The 17,258-nt window shown below is 41.7% G+C and overlaps 1 protein-coding gene across 3 annotated transcripts in view; it reads right to left on the bottom strand.

Moving 5' to 3' along the window:
• The window catches only part of clstn2a (calsyntenin 2a), a 636,349-nt gene that overhangs the window by 362,604 nt on the left and 256,487 nt on the right, over positions 1-17,258 (bottom strand). For all 3 annotated transcript variants that reach the window (XM_062022193.1, XM_062022195.1, XM_062022194.1), the window contains one exon: positions 14,176-14,298. In XM_062022193.1, coding sequence (XP_061878177.1) covers positions 14,176-14,298 — 123 coding nt within the window. The remainder of the gene's footprint in view (positions 1-14,175; positions 14,299-17,258) is intronic.

Below are 17,258 nucleotides of genomic sequence, written 5' to 3'. Positions count from 1 at the left end.
ACGAGTTTGACACCTCTGATGTATAGTAAACTTCCAGGGAGCAGGGAAGTGAGGAAGCAGCAGACCACTCGATGATGTAAGCATAGACACACAGGAAGTGACCACGTCGTCGCTATAAATAGTCCGTCTGCGTTAGCACTTATAATAACAAAATCACTAATACTTGTTAATATTCAAGTCACCAAATGTAAATGGAGTATTGTTGGTGCTTTTTGAATGCTTATTTATCGTATTTTATGGCGGAATAGTGGAGATCGCTGTTTTTGATTTACGTTTCAGAATTGGAACTAGAATGAACGGAAGGTACACGGACCAATTTTGATATTATTATTGATTTCACCTTCTAATAGATTTAAAATTCAACCCAACAAGTAAGTGTAAAAAAACCAACAACATGATGATTTGTAAATGTTTAGAATGCGCTAGGTCTATTTTTAAACTAAGAAAACAATCTGACGTTGTCTTTATATTTAAGTTATCACGCCATGAATTTACCAGTCCGGTCCAGTTCGGAATAGATTTTCCTTCAAACGAGTTTGACACCCCTGATGTAGAAATAAACTTCCAGGGAGCAGGGAAGCGAGGAAGCAGCAGACCACTCAATGATGTAAACATAGACACACAGGAAGTGACCACGTCGTCGCTATAAATAGTCTGTCTGCGTTAGCACTTATAATAACAAAATCACTAATACTTGTTAATATTCAAGTCACCAAATGTAAATGGAGTATTGTTGGTGCTTTTTGAATGCTTATTTATCGTATTTTATGGCGGAATAGTGGAGATCGCTGTTTTTGATTTACGTTTCAGAATTGGAACTAGAATGAACGGAAGGTACACGGACTGATTTTGATATTATTATTCATTTCATCTTCTGATAGATTAAAAATTCAAACCAACATGTAAGTGTAAAAAAAAACAACCAAAATGATGATTTGTAAATTTTTAGAATGTGCTTGGTCTATTTTTAAACCAAGAAAACCATCTGACATTGTCTTTATATTTAAGTTATCACAGCATGAATTTACCAGTCCGGCCCAGTTCGGAATAGATTTTCCTCCAAACGAGTTTGACACCCCTGATGTAGAATAAACTTCCAGGGAGCAGGGAAGCGAGGAAGCAGCAGACCACTCAATGACGTAAGCATAGACACACAGGAAGTGGTGGATTAGTTGGTCTGCGTTAGCACTTATAATAACAAAATCACTAATACTTGTTAAAATTCAAGTCACCAAATGTAAAAGGAGTATTATTGGCGCTTTTTGAATGATTATTTATCGGATTTTATGGGCGGAATAGTGGAGCTAGCTGTTTTTTATTAACGTTTCAGAATTGGAACTAGAATGAACGGAAGGTACACGGACCAATTTTGATATTATTATTGATTTCACCTTCTAATAGATTTAAAATTCAACCCAACAAGTAAGTGTAAAAAAACCAACAACATGATGATTTGTAAATGTTTATAATGCGCTAGGTCTATTTTTAAACTAAGAAAACAATCTGAAGTTGTCTTTATATTTAAGTTATCACGCCATGAATTTACTAGTCCGACCCAGTTCGGAATAGATTTTCCTCCAAACGAGTTTGACACCCCTGATGTAGAAATAAACTTCCAGGGAGCAGGGAAGCGAGGAAGCAGCAGACCACTCGATGATGTAAACATAGACACACAGGAAGTGCCCACGTCGTCGCTATAAATAGTCTATCTGCGTTAGCACTTATAATAACAATATCACTAATACTTGTTAATATTCAAGTCACCAAATGTAAATGGAGTATCGTTGGTGCTTTTTGAATGCTTATTTATCGTATTTTATGGCGGAATAGTGGAGATCGCTGTTTTTGATTTACGTTTCAGAATTGGAACTAGAATGAACGGAAGGTACACGGACCAATTTTGATATTATTATTCATTTCATCTTCTGATAGATTAAAAATTCAAACCAACATGTAAGTGTAAAAAAAAACAACCAAAATGATGATTTGTAAATTTTTAGAATGTGCTTGGTCTATTTTTAAACCAAGAAAACCATCTGACATTCTCTTTATATTTAAGTTATCACAGCATGAGTTTACCAGTCCGGCCCAGTTCGGAATAGATTTTCCTCCAAACGAGTTTGACACCCCTGATGTAGAATAAACTTCCAAGGAGCAGGGAAGCGAGGAAGCAGCAGACCACTCAATGACGTAAGCATAGACACACAGGAAGTGGTGGATTAGTTGGTCTGCGTTAGCACTTATAATAACAAAATCACTAATAATTGTTAATATTCAAGTCACCAAATGTAAAAGGAGTATTATTGGCGCTTTTTGAATGATTATTTATCTGATTTTATGGGCGGAATAGTGGAGCTTGCTGTTTTTTATTAACGTTTCAGAATTGGAACTAGAATGAATGGAAGGTACACGGACCAATTTTGATATTATTATTGATTTCACCTTCTAATAGATTTAAAATTCAACCCAACAAGTAAGTGTAAAAAAACCAACAACATGATGATTTGTAAATGTTTAGAATGCGCTAGGTCTATTTTTAAACTAAGAAAACAATCTGACATTGTCTTTATATTTAAGTTATCACGCCATGAATTTACCAGTCCGGTCCAGTTCGGAATAGATTTTCCTTCAAACGAGTTTGACACCCCTGATGTAGAAATAAACTTCCAGGGAGCAGGGAAGCGAGGAAGCAGCAGACCACTCGATGATGTAAACATAGACACACAGGAAGTGACCACGTCGTCGCTATAAATAGTCTGTCTGCGTTAGCACTTATAATAACAATATCACTAATACTTGTTAATATTCAAGTCACCAAATGTAAATGGAGTATCGTTGGTGCTTTTTCAATGCTTATTTATCGTATTTTATGGCGGAATAGTGGAGCTTGCTGTTTTTGATTTACGTTTCAGAATTGGAACTAGAATGAATGGAAGGTACACGGACTGATTTTGATATTATTATTCATTTCACCTTCTAATAGATTAAAAATTCAAACCAACAAGTAAGTGTAAAAAAAACAACAACATGATGATTTGTAAATGTTTAGAATGCGCTAGGTCTATTTTTAAACTAAGAAAACAATCTGACATTGTCTTTATATTTAAGTTATCACGCCATGAATTTACCAGTCCGGTCCAGTTCGGAATAGATTTTCCTTCAAACGAGTTTGACACCCCTGATGTAGAAATAAACTTCCAGGGAGCAGGGAAGCGAGGAAGCAGCAGACCACTCGATGATGTAAGCATAGACACACAGGAAGTGCCCACGTCGTCGCTATAAATAGTCTATCTGCGTTAGCACTTATAATAACAATATCACTAATACTTGTTAATATTCAAGTCACCAAATGTAAATGGAGTATCGTTGGTGCTTTTTGAATGCTTATTTATCGTATTTTATGGGCGGAATAATAAAGCTCTCTGTAAGCAGACTTTTATTTACGTTTATTTATCCGTCATGTCTCTCCTAATGAGGTAAAATTCCAGTTCCCCTTTCAAAGAGGAAAAGATGCACTGGTAGAAGGCCTCAGAATGAAAGGGGAGGCAAGTCGTTAGTGAGCCTTGTCTGGGTTCTCTGGCTGCAATTAATGTGGAGCCAGAAGGCCACACCTCTGCAGTAAAACAAAAGCAGGATTGATGCGGGTGTCTGTAACGCCCAAGTGAGCACAAGGAGCTGGCTGGGAACAAGTGGGAGTGGGGAAGGGAACAAAGACGAGAAGAATCGGGAGTCCGGGAGGAGAAAGTGTGTGTAGACAACTGTCAACCCAGATAAATTGGGACCTTGTTTTGTTTCATCTCCGTGGTGAGGGGGTTCCTTCACCAGACATTTAGGGAAAGAAATACAGGTTTTTCACCAGAATTGACCTTTACCATTCAGCAAACAACGCGTTAGTCATAGAGGGGCGGGGGGGGGACTATCAAGTGGTTTTATTGTTGTTTGGAACCCTCTGCAAGTGTACTCATGTTACATCTCCAGCGTAGCACTTCACTGGAGGTGCGAGGACACTTCTGCGTTTGTCAAGGTCAGCCATGTTCCGACTGTGAAGGAGTGAATAACCTCTGCCGCAATGCAACACAAACATGTGAGGAACACAAAGTCCAATATCCCTTCTCGGGATTAATAGCAACCATTTTGGCCACAACGAGCTGTTAATTGCCAAAAAGGCTCTTTGTTTGCCTTGGAGTCTCAATCACTGATCTAATTATAACCGTAATGGCCGTCTCATTGTCAGCCTCTTGTGAGAGAGCGAACACTGTAAAAAAAAAAATCCTATTTTTATGGTTAATTCACTCTAAATTTCTACTGTAATTTTTCTATTTTTTTTAAATAGTTTATAAAACTGTAGAATTGAAGACATTATCTGTAAATAAACAATCCGCCTGTTATTTTAAGTAATATGCCAGTAATGAAAAACTATGTATATTTCTATTTTCTTTACAGAAAAATACCAAATTAATTATACATAGCATTTTCTGTTTTCTTAAATTACTTCCAAATTCATGTAAAATTATTGTAATTATCTTTCATTAAATATGTAGCTTGTTATATAAAAGTCTATGTCCATACTAACAATCTAACACAGGGGTGTCAAACTCAAATACAGAGTGGGCCAAAATTTAAAACTGAACAAAGCCGCGGGCCAAGGTTGAACAAATTAACCTTTAACGTACTCCACGAGCTATTGTCACGTCCGCTTTTCATCCATTTTAACATCGTTCAGACCCAGTCAGAAGATATGTGCGGCTTCTGTACGCACACACGAGCGAATGCAACGCATACTTGATCAACAGCGATACAGGTCACACTGACGGTGCCAGTATAAAAAACTTTAACACTGTTAGAAATATGCGCCACACTGTGAATCCACACCAAACAAGAATGACAAACACATTTCGGGAGAACATCCGCACCGTAACACAACATAAACACAACAGAACAAATACCCAGAATCCTTTGCAGCACTAACTCTTCCGGGACGCTACAAAATACACCCCCCGCTAACACCAAACCCCGCCCCCAACCCCACACACACCTTGTAGCGTCCCGGAAGAGTTAGGCTGCAAAGGATTCTGGGTATTTGTTCTGTTGTGTTTATATTGTGTTACCGGGCGGATATTCTCCCGAAATGTGTTTGTCATTCTTGTTTGGTGTGGATTCACAGTGTGGCGTATATTTCTAACAGTGTTAAAGTTTTTTTATTCGGCTACCGTCAGTGTGACCTGTATCGCTGAAGATGAAGTATGCGTTGCATTCACTTGTGTGTGCGTACAGAAGCCGCACATGTTATGTGACCGGGCCAGCACTCGTTGGACTGGCTGAAAAGCAGACCTGACGATTTTCGGGAGGGTCGCTGAAGTATGGAAGACTCCCGGGAGGGTTGGCAAGTATTGGAATTAGCGGTGAATGCGGTGTTACCGCGGCACCGCCGCAATATATAGTCGGCGGGCCAGCTCTAGTGTTAATTTGATATCGCCTCAAGGGCCAAGTGAAATTACACGGCGGGCCAAATTTGACACCCATGCTATAGAACAGGGGTGGGCAATTAATTTTTACCGGGGGCCGCATGAGCTACCCGAGCACTGCTGGAGGGCCACATCGACAATATTTCAATTAAATTTTGCTCAATATTATTTTTGATGTATACCGTAAGATAAATAATAATAATAATAATAGTAATAATTAATAATAATAGTAATACTTCAACATAGTGTGTGTAACAGCATTCCATGACTAATATAAATAAATTAACATTAATAATAAATGACAGTAAAATAAGCACACGTATGACTGAGGAGTCATAGCGTAACTTTGTGTGGTGTTTGAGTTGTCCGACTTTTTGTGTGGCCATAAACGCACCAGTGGTTTAGTGCTATGCGTGTTGGTGACAGATGACAAGTTGGTTTTGGCCTGGTTTGTACGGCAGAAAATGACTAGTTTTTCGAGATAGAATTGTTTTACTCATGTTTTTGGTGTGGTTATGTCCGAATATAAACAGTTTTGCTCAATAAAGTGATCGATATAATTCCTGTCCTCGAAGCATCTCGATAGACGTTACAATAATTGAACGGTGTTCAATTGAACGGTGTTGTAAACGGTGTTGACGAACACCATTAGGGCCGCTTGTTGTCACTGTCACTCAAAGTTGCATTGCAAAATTCCATAGAATAAATATGTTTATTTTGTTTAGAATTCAGATGGGATTTGATTTGGTGCGCGGCATATATTTGCTGCGCGCAGCGGACGCTTGAGCAGTGCGCAATTGCGCAGGCACGCACCTTAGAGGGGACGTTGCTTTGCAGTTCATGTCTTGTTGAAAACACGCCATTCCTCATCAACTTTTCTCTTTTTAGCGTCTCGGGTGTAAACCGTGCATCACTTGTCGCTGCATGTGCACCTTCACTCGCAGGTTACACACGGACACACGCCCTTAAATAATACTTTTCAAAATAAAAGCAGCACAGTTGTATTGCGCGCAGGACATAGATGTTTTTTCAACTTTATTTTGTAATTGCAGCTGTTCACATTCACTCACAACCACGCACACGCATAAGTCCACACGGAAGTAATACAAATAACGATTTTCAAAACAAAAGCAGCACCATTGTATTGCACACTCGACATAGATACTTTTTAAAATTGATTTTGTAATTTATAATTGGCCTCACGCGGGCCGGACAGGGACGCACAAAGGGCCGGATGCGGCCCGCGGGCCGCAGAATGCCCAGGTCTGCTATAGAATAAAGGTATTTTTCACTTTCACTTTATTAACAATTCAGAAAAAATCTGTAAAATAATGGTATTTTTCTGTGGAACTGCCAGCATTGTCACTTCATTAAAGGTGTTTGATCGTAATAATTTGGAAAAACTCTGTAGAATAACGATATTTTTCTGCAGAACTGTTTGCATCGTCACTCTATTAAAGGTGGTTGATCTTAATAATTTAGTAAAAATCTGTAAAATTACGATATTTTTCCGCAAAACGTTTCATGAAAATTTCTGTAAATATGTTTTTGATCATTATTTGGTTTACAATGTCTTACTTTAATTTTATGGTTTTCGTTTGGCAGCCGTAGCTGCCAGTAGATGACCGTTTTTTTTTGTTTTTTTTACAGTGTAATCAACATCTGAGAGCATCGTCTTCGGCGTGACGTTCTACTGCCATCGTCACACGTCAACACACCCTCCCTGGCATATTGGATGTCTGCCATGCTGCCAGGCAACTAAACTTCTCAACAGAAAAGAAATGGGGAAAAAAAGTGTTTATCCAGAGCTCTGAAGGTCATATTATTATGATGTTTTTCTAAATGTAAAAGACTTCATTGTGGTCTACATAACATGGAATGGTGGTTCTTTGCTCAAAACGTTGCATAGATTACGTAAAGTGGTAAATGGTCTCTACTTATATAGCGCTTTACAACACCTGGAATGATGCCCAAAGCGCTTTACATTATGTTTTGACCCCAGTTCAGAGTTTGACCACCTCCTCTCCCTCTCTAAAAGTTAAAGTTAAAGTACAAACCCCGTTTCCATATGAGTTGGGAAATTGTGTTAGATGTAAATATAAATGGAATACAATGATTTGCAAATCCTTTTCAACCCATATTCAGTTGTATATGCTACAAAGACAACATATTTGATGTTCAAACTGATAAACATTTTTTTTGTTGCAAATAATCATTAACTTTAGAATTTGATGCCACCAACACGTGACAAAGAAGTTGGGAAAGGTGGCAATAAATACTGATAAAGTTGAGGAATGCTCATCAAACACTTATTTGGAACATCCCACAGGTGAACAGGCAAATTGGGAACAGGTGGGTGCCATGATTGGGTATAAAAGTAGATTCCATGAAATGCTCAGTCATTCACAAACAAGGATGGGGCGAGGGTCACCACTTTGTCAACAAATGCCTGAGCAAATTGTTTAAGAAAAACCTTTCTCAACCAGCTATTGCAAGGAATTTAGGGATTTCACCATCTACGCTCCGTAATATCACCAAAGGCTTCAGAGAATCTGGAGAAATCACTGCACCTAAGCAGCTAAGCCCGTGACCTTCCATCCCTCAGGCTGTACTGCATCAACAAGGGACATCAGTGTGTAAAGGATATCACCACATGGGCTCAGGAACACTTAAGAAACCCACTGTCAGTAACTAAAGTTGGTCGCTACATCTGTAAGTGCAAGTTAAAACTCTCCTATGCAAGGCGAAAACCGTTTATCAACAACACCCAGAAATGCCGTGGGATTCGCTGGGCCTGAGCTCATCTAAGATGGACTCATGCAAAGTGGAAAAGTGTTCTGTGGTCTGACGAGTCCACATTTCAAATTGTTTTTGGAAACTGTGGTTAAACCTACTTCTACCTTGTGTCTTTGCATCTGATTTAACCCAATCAGCTGAAAAAGGTTATGAGCTGGAAACTCCAGGACCTCAGCCTCTGCTCTGACACTGCTCGGCTGGACTCGGTCCTGCTTGGCTGCTGGCTGGAGCCGGCTTCAGTCTTGTTTTCGCAGATTTATATAAGCTTTGTTTTTTGTCAAGGATACTTTCTTTTGGTTAACTCCCTTTTGTTATATTAAATATTCCTTTTGTGCACTTTTAACTTCAGTTTCGACTCCTGTAACAGCTGTAGATCACATTCACCCATTCACACACTGATGGCGGAAGCTGCCATGCAAGGTACTAACCATGACTCATCAGGAGCAAGGATGAAGTGCCTTGCCCAAGGACACACCGGCCGTGACTAGGATGGCAGAAGCTGGAATCGACGCTGGGATCCTAAAGTTGCTGGCAAGTAAATGGTAAATGGGTTATACTTGTATAGCGCTTTTCTACCTTCAAGGTACTCAAAGAGCTTTGACACTATTTCCACATTCACCCATTCACACACTGATGGCGGGAGCTGCCATGCAAACCACGGCCCATCAGGAGCAAGGGTGAAGTCTCTTGCTCAAGGACACAACAGACGTGACGAGGTTGGTAGAAGGTGGGAATTGAACCAAGAACTCTCAGGTTGCTGGCACGGCCACTCTCCCAACTGCGCCACTCTCCCAACTGCCGGCGTTAAGTCCGCTTTATTATCTCCAAGCCGCTTTCTGACCGTCTCTTCAGAATGCTCTGTTTTGTGGATGGTCTTATTTAAGGGACAAATTCCAGACGTCCCAGAAAAACTAAATAAGTCTAAAGTCACAGGAAGGGTCGACGGAGGAGTCATGTGGCGGCGGTTAGTTGAACGCTGCTGCAGCGGGCGACCGCACAACAACCACATTCGTGGCCAATGAGAATGCAGACATGAGCGGCGCGCTAGCAGCCAAAAAGGTCCATGCCTGGGTCTTGGGCATTGCTGCTGATGGTGCGGAGGGTGTCCATTAAAAGGGCCACACTCTTAGCCAACGAGGGGGGCGGCGTGCGGGCGGCAGATGGACGCTTGTGAGGCAGGCAAGCTGGAGGTCGCAAAGGCTGCAGGACTTGATGCGAAGCTGGAGCTAACTGCAAGGCTGGATGCGTCGTCATGGGTCGACGGCAGACTCACTGGAGAGGATGGTTGCGTCGGCGGAAGACCGACTGGAGAGGATGATGGCGTCGGTGTAAGACTCACTGGAGAGGATGGTGGTGTCAGTGTAAGACCCACTGGAGAGGATGGTGGCGTTGGCGACAAACTCACTGGAGAGGATGGTGGCGTCTGCGGAAGACTCACTGGAGAAGATGGTGGCGTTGGCGACAAACTCACTGGAGAGGATGGTGGCGTTGGCGGAAGACTCACTGGAGAGGATGGTGGTGTGGGCGGAAGACTCACTGGAGAGGATGGTGGTGTTGGCGGAAGACTCACTGGAGAGGATGGTGGCGTGGCGGCAAACTCACTGGAGAGGATGGTGGCATTGGGGGAAGACTCATTGGAGAGGATGGTGGCGTCGGCGGAAGACTCACTGGAAAGGATGGTGGCGTTGGCGGAAGACTCACTGGAAAAGATGGTGGCCTTGGCGGAAGACTCACTGGAGAGGATGGTGGCGTTGGTGGAAGACTCACTGGAGAGGATGGTGGCGTTGACGACAAACTCACTGGAGAGGATGGTAGCGTCGGCGGAAGACTCACTGGAGAGGATGATGGCGTTGGCGGCAAACTCACTGGAGAGGATAGTGGCGTTGGCGGAACACACACTGGAGAGGATGGCGGCGTTGGCAAAAAAAACTCACTGGAGAGGATGGTGGCGTTGGCGGAAGACTCACTGGAGAGGATGGTGGCGTTGGCGAAAAACTCACTGGAGAGGATGGTGGGGTTGGCGGAAAACTCACTGGAGAGGCTGGTGGCGTCGGCGGAAGACTCACTGGAGAGGATGATGGCATTGGCGGCAAACTCACTGGAGAGGATAGCGGTGTTGGCGGAAGACTCACTGGAGAGGAAACTCACTGGGGAGGATGGTGGCGCTGGCGGAAGACTCACTGGAGAGGGTGGTGGCGTCGGCGGAAGACTCACTGGAGAGGATGGATGCGTCGGCGGAAAACTCACTGGAGAGGATGGTGTCGTTGGCGACAAACTCACTGGAGAGGATGGTGGCGTTGGAGGAAGACTCACTGGAGAGGATGGTGGCGTAGGCGGAAGACTCACTGGAGAGGTTGGTGGCATCAGCGGAAAAACCACTGGAGAGGATGGTGGCGTCAGGTGGGCTGGGCGTAACGCAGGAGGCGTCGGCTGGGCTGGGTGTAGAGTAGGACGTAAGACTGGCGGAAGAGGCCGTGCAGGAGGTGGCAGCTGGGGTTGAGCAGGCATCAAAGCTGGAGCAGGAAGTGAAGCTTCAGCTGTTAGCGCCCCCCCCCGCTGGTGGAGAGGCAGGCGGCAATCCCAGAGGAAGGAGCTGTGCTTCCCCAGCTGCACGGCTGCCAGCACTATCCGGGTTAACCCCTAACTCTTAGGGTGCATACCGCTGGCTGCCAGAAGCTCTACCAGAGACCAAAGTTCCAGAAGGCATCTGAGGCTACCACTTGCCACGTGGTAAGGAAGGGTCGGACTTTAGGGGCGTGTGTCTGCGGGCGGAGGTGGGGCTGCGAATGTATTGTTTAATGCATTCTATCGGCAATAAGTCGTATTTGTGCCTGATTGAAATGAAGATTGGGATGGGTGGCAAGCTCAATCCCTACAAAAGGAATAGGGGCAGGTGGAGCGAGTGAGCAGACGCTGAGGTCTCCCGGGGCTGAAAAACCCCCAACTTCCAAAACTCACTGACTGTGATCCATTTAATTTATCCATGTCAATTCATCCCATGAAAGTGCCAAGGTGACTAATGGAACTCGAGCTCCGTGAAGCTAAGAATAGTAAAGCTGTGTGTGTGTGTGTGTGTGTGTGTGTGTGTGTGTGTGTGTGTGTGTGTGTGTGTGTGTGTGTGTGTGTGTGTGTGTGTGTGTGTGTGTGTGTGTGTGTGTGTGTGTGTGTGTGTGTGTGTGTGTGTGTGTGTGTGTGTGTGTGTGTGTGTGTGTGTGTGTGTGTGTGTGTGTGTGTGTGTGTGTGAGCGCGCGTGCATGACTTCTGTGTGCAAAATTTTCAAAGCAGCGGCGCCTCTAAAGTCAAACGTGTAGTTTGTAAAATGAATGAAGAGAAGAGCAAGAAGAATTGATTGCTGACTCGGGCAAACGTGCAGACATGTCCAAAACATACGCAACTTCACAAAAAACTGATGATCAAACAAGCCGAGATTGATAACTGCACTTCCATAAACTCAAGGACCGACTGGCGCCAGCTCGCTATCTTAAATGCTAACGTGAAAACAAGAGACGTTAACATATTTCCTCATTACACAAAATAATGTATCCCAATCTTCACTTCTATAAACACATAACCGTCCGAGCAACTAAGAAATGCACATTGATCCTACACGCTCTTAGTCTGAGTGACCAGGGACTAGGAGATGAAGGGGTTATTATGGTGCCTTCAAGGACCGCTGAACAGTAGGACACAAGAGCTGCCGATAGTCAGATACAGGTGTACTAGTGTCTGCATTGAGTCAGATACAGGTGTACTAGTGTCTGCATTGAGTCAGATACAGGTGTATTAGTGTCTGCATTGAGTCAGATACAGGTGTACTAGTGTCTGCATTGAGTCAGAGACAGGTGTATTAGTGTCTGCATTGAGTCAGATACAGGTGTACTAGCGTCTGTATTGAGTCAGAGACAGGTGTATTAGTGTCTGCATTGAGTCAGATACAGGTGTACTAGCGTCTGCATTGAGTCAGATACAGGTGTACTAGTGTCTGCATTGAGTCAGATACAGGTGTACTAGTGTCTGCATTGAGTCAGATACAGGTGTACTAGCGTCTGCATTGAGTCAGATACAGGTGTACTAGTGTCTGCATTGAGTCAGATACAGGTGTACTAGTGTCTGCATTGAGTCAGATACAGGTGTACTAGAGTCTGCCTTGAGTCAGATACAGGTGTATTAGTGTCTGCATTGAGTCAGATACAGGTGTACTAATGTCTGCATTGAGTCAGATACAGGTGTACTAGTGTCTGCATGCAGCCAGATACAGGTGTACTAGTGTCTGCATGCAGCCAGATACAGGTGTACTAGTGTCTGCATTGTGTCAGATACAGGTGTACTAGTGTCTGCATTGTGTCAGATACAGGTGTACTAGTGTCTGCATTGAGTCAGATACAGGTGTACTAGAGTCTGCCTTGAGTCAGATACAGGTGTATTAGTGTCTGCATTGAGTCAGATACAGGTGTACTAATGTCTGCATTGAGTCAGATACAGGTGTACTAGCGTCTGCATTGAGTCAGATACAGGTGTACTAGCGTCTGCATTGAGTCAGATACAGGTGTACTAGTGTCTGCATTGAGTCAGATACAGGTGTACTAGTGTCTGCATTGAGTCAGATACAGGTGTACTAGTGTCTGCATGCAGCCAGATAAAGGTGTACTAGTGTCTGCATTGAGTCAGATACAGGTGTACTAGTGTCTGCATTGAGTCAGATACAGTGTACTAGGGTCTGCATTGAGTCAGATACAGGTGTACTAGTGTCTGCATTGAGTCAGATACAGGTGTACTAGTGTCTGCATTGAGTCAGATACAGGTGTACTAGTGTCTGCATTGAGTCAGATACAGGTGTTCTAGTGTCTGCATTGAGTCAGAGACAGGTGTATTAGTGTCTGCATTGAGTCAGATACAGGTGTACTAGCGTCTGCATTGAGTCAGATACAGATGTACTAGTGTCTGCATTGAGTCAGATACAGGTGTACTAGTGTCTGCATTGAGCCAGATACAGGCGTATTAGTGTCTGCATTGAGCCAGATACAGGTGTATTAGTGTCTGCATTGAGACAGATACAGGTGTATTAGTGTCTGCATTGAGTCAGATACAGGTGTATTAGTGTCTGCATTGAGCCAGATACAGGTGTATTAGTGTCTGCATTGAGTCAGATACAGGTGTATTAGTGTCTGCATTGAGACAGATACAGGTGTATTAGTGTCTGCATTGAGTCAGATACAGGTGTATTAGTGTCTGCATTGAGTCAGATACAGGTGTATTAGTGTCTGCATTGAGTCAGATACAGGTGTATTAGTGTCTGCATTGAGTCAGATACAGGTGTACTAGCGTCTGCATTGAGTCAGATACAGGTGTACTAGTGTCTGCATTGAGTAAGCTACAGGTGTACTAGTGTCTGCATTGAGTCAGATACAGGTGTACTAGTGTCTGCATTGAGTCAGATACAGGTGTACTAGTGTCTGCATTGAGTCAGATACAGGTGTACTAGTGTCTGCATTGAGTCAGATACAGGTGTACTAGTGTCTGCATTGAGTCAGATACAGGTGTACTAGTGTCTGCATTGAGTCAGATACAGGTGTACTAGTGTCTGCATTGAGTCAGATACAGGTGTATTAGTGTCTGCATTGAGTCAGATACAGGTGTACTAGTGTCTGCATTGAGTCAGATACAGGTGTATTAGTGTCTGCATTGAGTCAGATACAGGTGTATTAGTGTCTGCATTGAGTCAGATACAGGTGTATTAGTGTCTGCATTGAGTCAGATACAGGTGTATTAGTGTCTGCATTGAGTCAGATACAGGTGTATTAGTGTCTGCATTGAGTCAGATACAGGTGTACTAGTGTCTGCATTGAGTCAGATACAGGTGTACTAGCGTCTGCATTGAGTCAGATACAGGTGTACTAGTGTCTACCTTCCCTACCTGCAAATGGAACCGGGGCGTCCTTATCGAGGGCCACAAGGGGCGGGTCCAGCAGCACGGTGTCCATGTTCTCTGTGATCACGCCATGGTAGGAAGCTTCTATCCACGGTTTGTGCTTGTTGACTGCGGGAGAGAAGAAGAAGAAAACAAATAAATAAAAGACAGTGCGATATTAATCCCTTCTCTTCTCTTCCTGTTTAACGTTTCACTCGGATGCACATTTCAATTTTAAGCAAGGATTGTTTTTGTGATCCACATGTTTCTTCCCGCCGCACATCTGCAGGGAAGGGAAGCATCGACCCTTCTGTGATTAAGCTCCTTTACTTTGTTTTTTATTTTTTATAAAGTCGTCAAAAACAGAGATAAGCTTGTTAAAAGAATATTGATTCGTGTCAGATTACTTTCGTTTAGGTCTGCCTTGTATCCTGGGAGACGGCAACACCGCAGCACCACCACTAAATAAAACTAAAACAAACTTGTTTTGCTCACTATCTCCTGCACCAGTGAACTAATATGCACTCAAATTGACAATAATAAACAATAAACTTATAAAGCACTAATGAACATGCAACTTGTGTATGCCCTTGTTTACTAACTATTGGAAAATAATAATAATAATAGATTTTATTTGTAAAAAGCACTTTCCATTGAGTAAACAACTTCAAAGTGCTACAGTGTATTAAAAAAATGTATAAATTAAAAAATAAAAATAAAAAGCTAATAAAAATAAATAAAAATAAAAACTAGAACAGCCTAATAGCTGGAACTAATATGCATATATCTAAAAAAAAAATGTAAAAGAAAAAAAAAGGAAAAAAAAAAAGGCATCACTTGAAAAATGCATGGTTGGAAGTAGGTGTTGTATGTTATACTAGTACTAATAAAGTACTGACGTACTAATGAATTAAAAAACGGTACTATACTGCCTCTGAAAAATACCAGTACTTTTCTTTTTACAGACATGACGCTGCGCCGTCGTCACGTCGTGACATTGCTGGAAATACGAGCAGAGGCGCACGCTAGGCAACGCCAACGCCTACGCAGAAACGGTGTGGAGCTAGAAATGGGATCATGGACGCATTTTGTTGTAAAAACTAACAATAAATGCGAAACTATAAACACTGACGTGCCGCTTGGTGCTTTAAAACATAGCCAGCTAGCTCGCGGCTAACGCCCATCCGCAGTCGGCAGTGTTTTAGCTACTTCTAAATCACTAATCAGGGCCTCCTGAGTTTCTTACAAGTATCACTATCACTGCAGGACGAGGAATAGCTAAACATGCTTCACTACACACCGAAGGAGGATACAATAGCTAACCACTAACAGCAATAATATTAATAATAATAATACATTTTATTTGGTATGGCGCTTTTCAGAGTACTCAAAGACACTTTACAGGATAAAAAATGAAAATACAAAACAGTTCAAAGTAATAATATAAAATACAGGAAATATAAAAGCAGTACATTGTAAAATACATAATACTAAGCTACAAGCTAGCGTTCCTCAATGTAAACAAATGCTATGGGTGGATTTACACAGACATTGACTGTAATGATACCAAGTACAAGAGCGTATCGAGTCGATACTACTATGATTACATCAATATTTTTTATTATCACAACATTTTTTATTGTTTATAAACTTTTTTTATTGTTTATGGACACATGAGAACTTTAAATATGACCAATGTATGATCCTGTAAGTACTTGGTATTGGATCGATACCCGAATTACTTAAAACTAATGTAAAGTATCAAAGAAGAGAAGAATAAGTGATTATTACATTTTAACAGAAGTGTAGATAGAACATGTTGAAAAAGAAAATAAGCAGATATTGACAGTAAATGAACAAGTGGATTAATAACCCATTTTCTACAGTTTGTCCTTAATAATGTAGACAAAATAATAGGTGTATAAATGACACAATATGTTACTGCAGACTAATTAGGATTCTTTGTTTGTTTACTTACTACTAAAAGACAAGTTGTCTAGTATGTTCACTATTTTATTTAAGGACTAAATTGCAATAATAAACATGTGTTTCATGTACACTAATATGTTTTGTTAAAATAAAGCCAATAATGACATTTTTGTGGTCCCCTTTATTTAGAAAAGTATCAAAATTCATTTTGGTACCGGTACCAAAATATTGGTATTGGTAAAACACTAGTAATAAATTTATAAATTTAATAAATTTAATAATTTTAATAATAATAATTTAATAATTTTAATTATCTAATACATTTAATAAGTGTATTATTATTTATAATAAATGAAATTTGATGCTAAACTAAATGCAAAAATTTTTACATGAAAGGAATCCCCCAGAAAAAGCACTTCAGTCCCATTTATGTTGATTATTATGTCATGAAGTGTAGATATAACATGCAGATATTAACAGTAAATAAACAAGTAGATTAATAATCAATTTTTACAGTTTGTCCCTCATAATGTTGACAAAATAATAGGTGTATAAATGACACAATATGTTACTGCATACGTCAGCAGACTAATTAGGAGTCTTTGTTTGTTTACTTTAGAGATGTCCGATATTATCGGACTGCCGATATTATCGGCCGATAAATGCTTTAAAATGTAATATCGGAAATGATCGGTATCGGTTTCAAAAAGTAAAATGTATGACTTTTTAAAACGCCGCTGTGTACACGGACGTAGGGAGAAGTACAGAGCGCCAATAAACCTTAAAGGCACTGCTTTTGCGTGCCGGCCCAATCACATAATATCTACGGCTTTTCACACACACAAGTGAATGCAAGGCATACTTGGTCAACAGCCATACAGGTCACACTGAGGGTAGCCGTATAAACAACTTTAACACTGTTACAAATATGCGCCACACTGTGAACCCACACCAAACAAGAACGACAAACACATTTCGGGAGAACATCCGCACCGTAACACAACATAAACACAACAGAACAAATACCCAGAACCCCTTGCAGCACTAACTCTTCCGGGACGCTACAATATACACCCCCCGCTACCCCCAATTCAACCCTGCCCACCTCAACCTCCTCATGCTCTCTCAGGGAGAGCATGTCCCAAATTCCAAGCTGCTGT

The sequence above is a fragment of the Entelurus aequoreus genome, linkage group LG16 (genome assembly GCF_033978785.1).
Source record: "Entelurus aequoreus isolate RoL-2023_Sb linkage group LG16, RoL_Eaeq_v1.1, whole genome shotgun sequence".
NCBI lineage: Eukaryota > Metazoa > Chordata > Actinopteri > Syngnathiformes > Syngnathidae > Entelurus > Entelurus aequoreus.
Note: the sequence above shows the minus strand (reverse complement) of the source record. Positions and strands in the feature narration are given on the sequence as shown.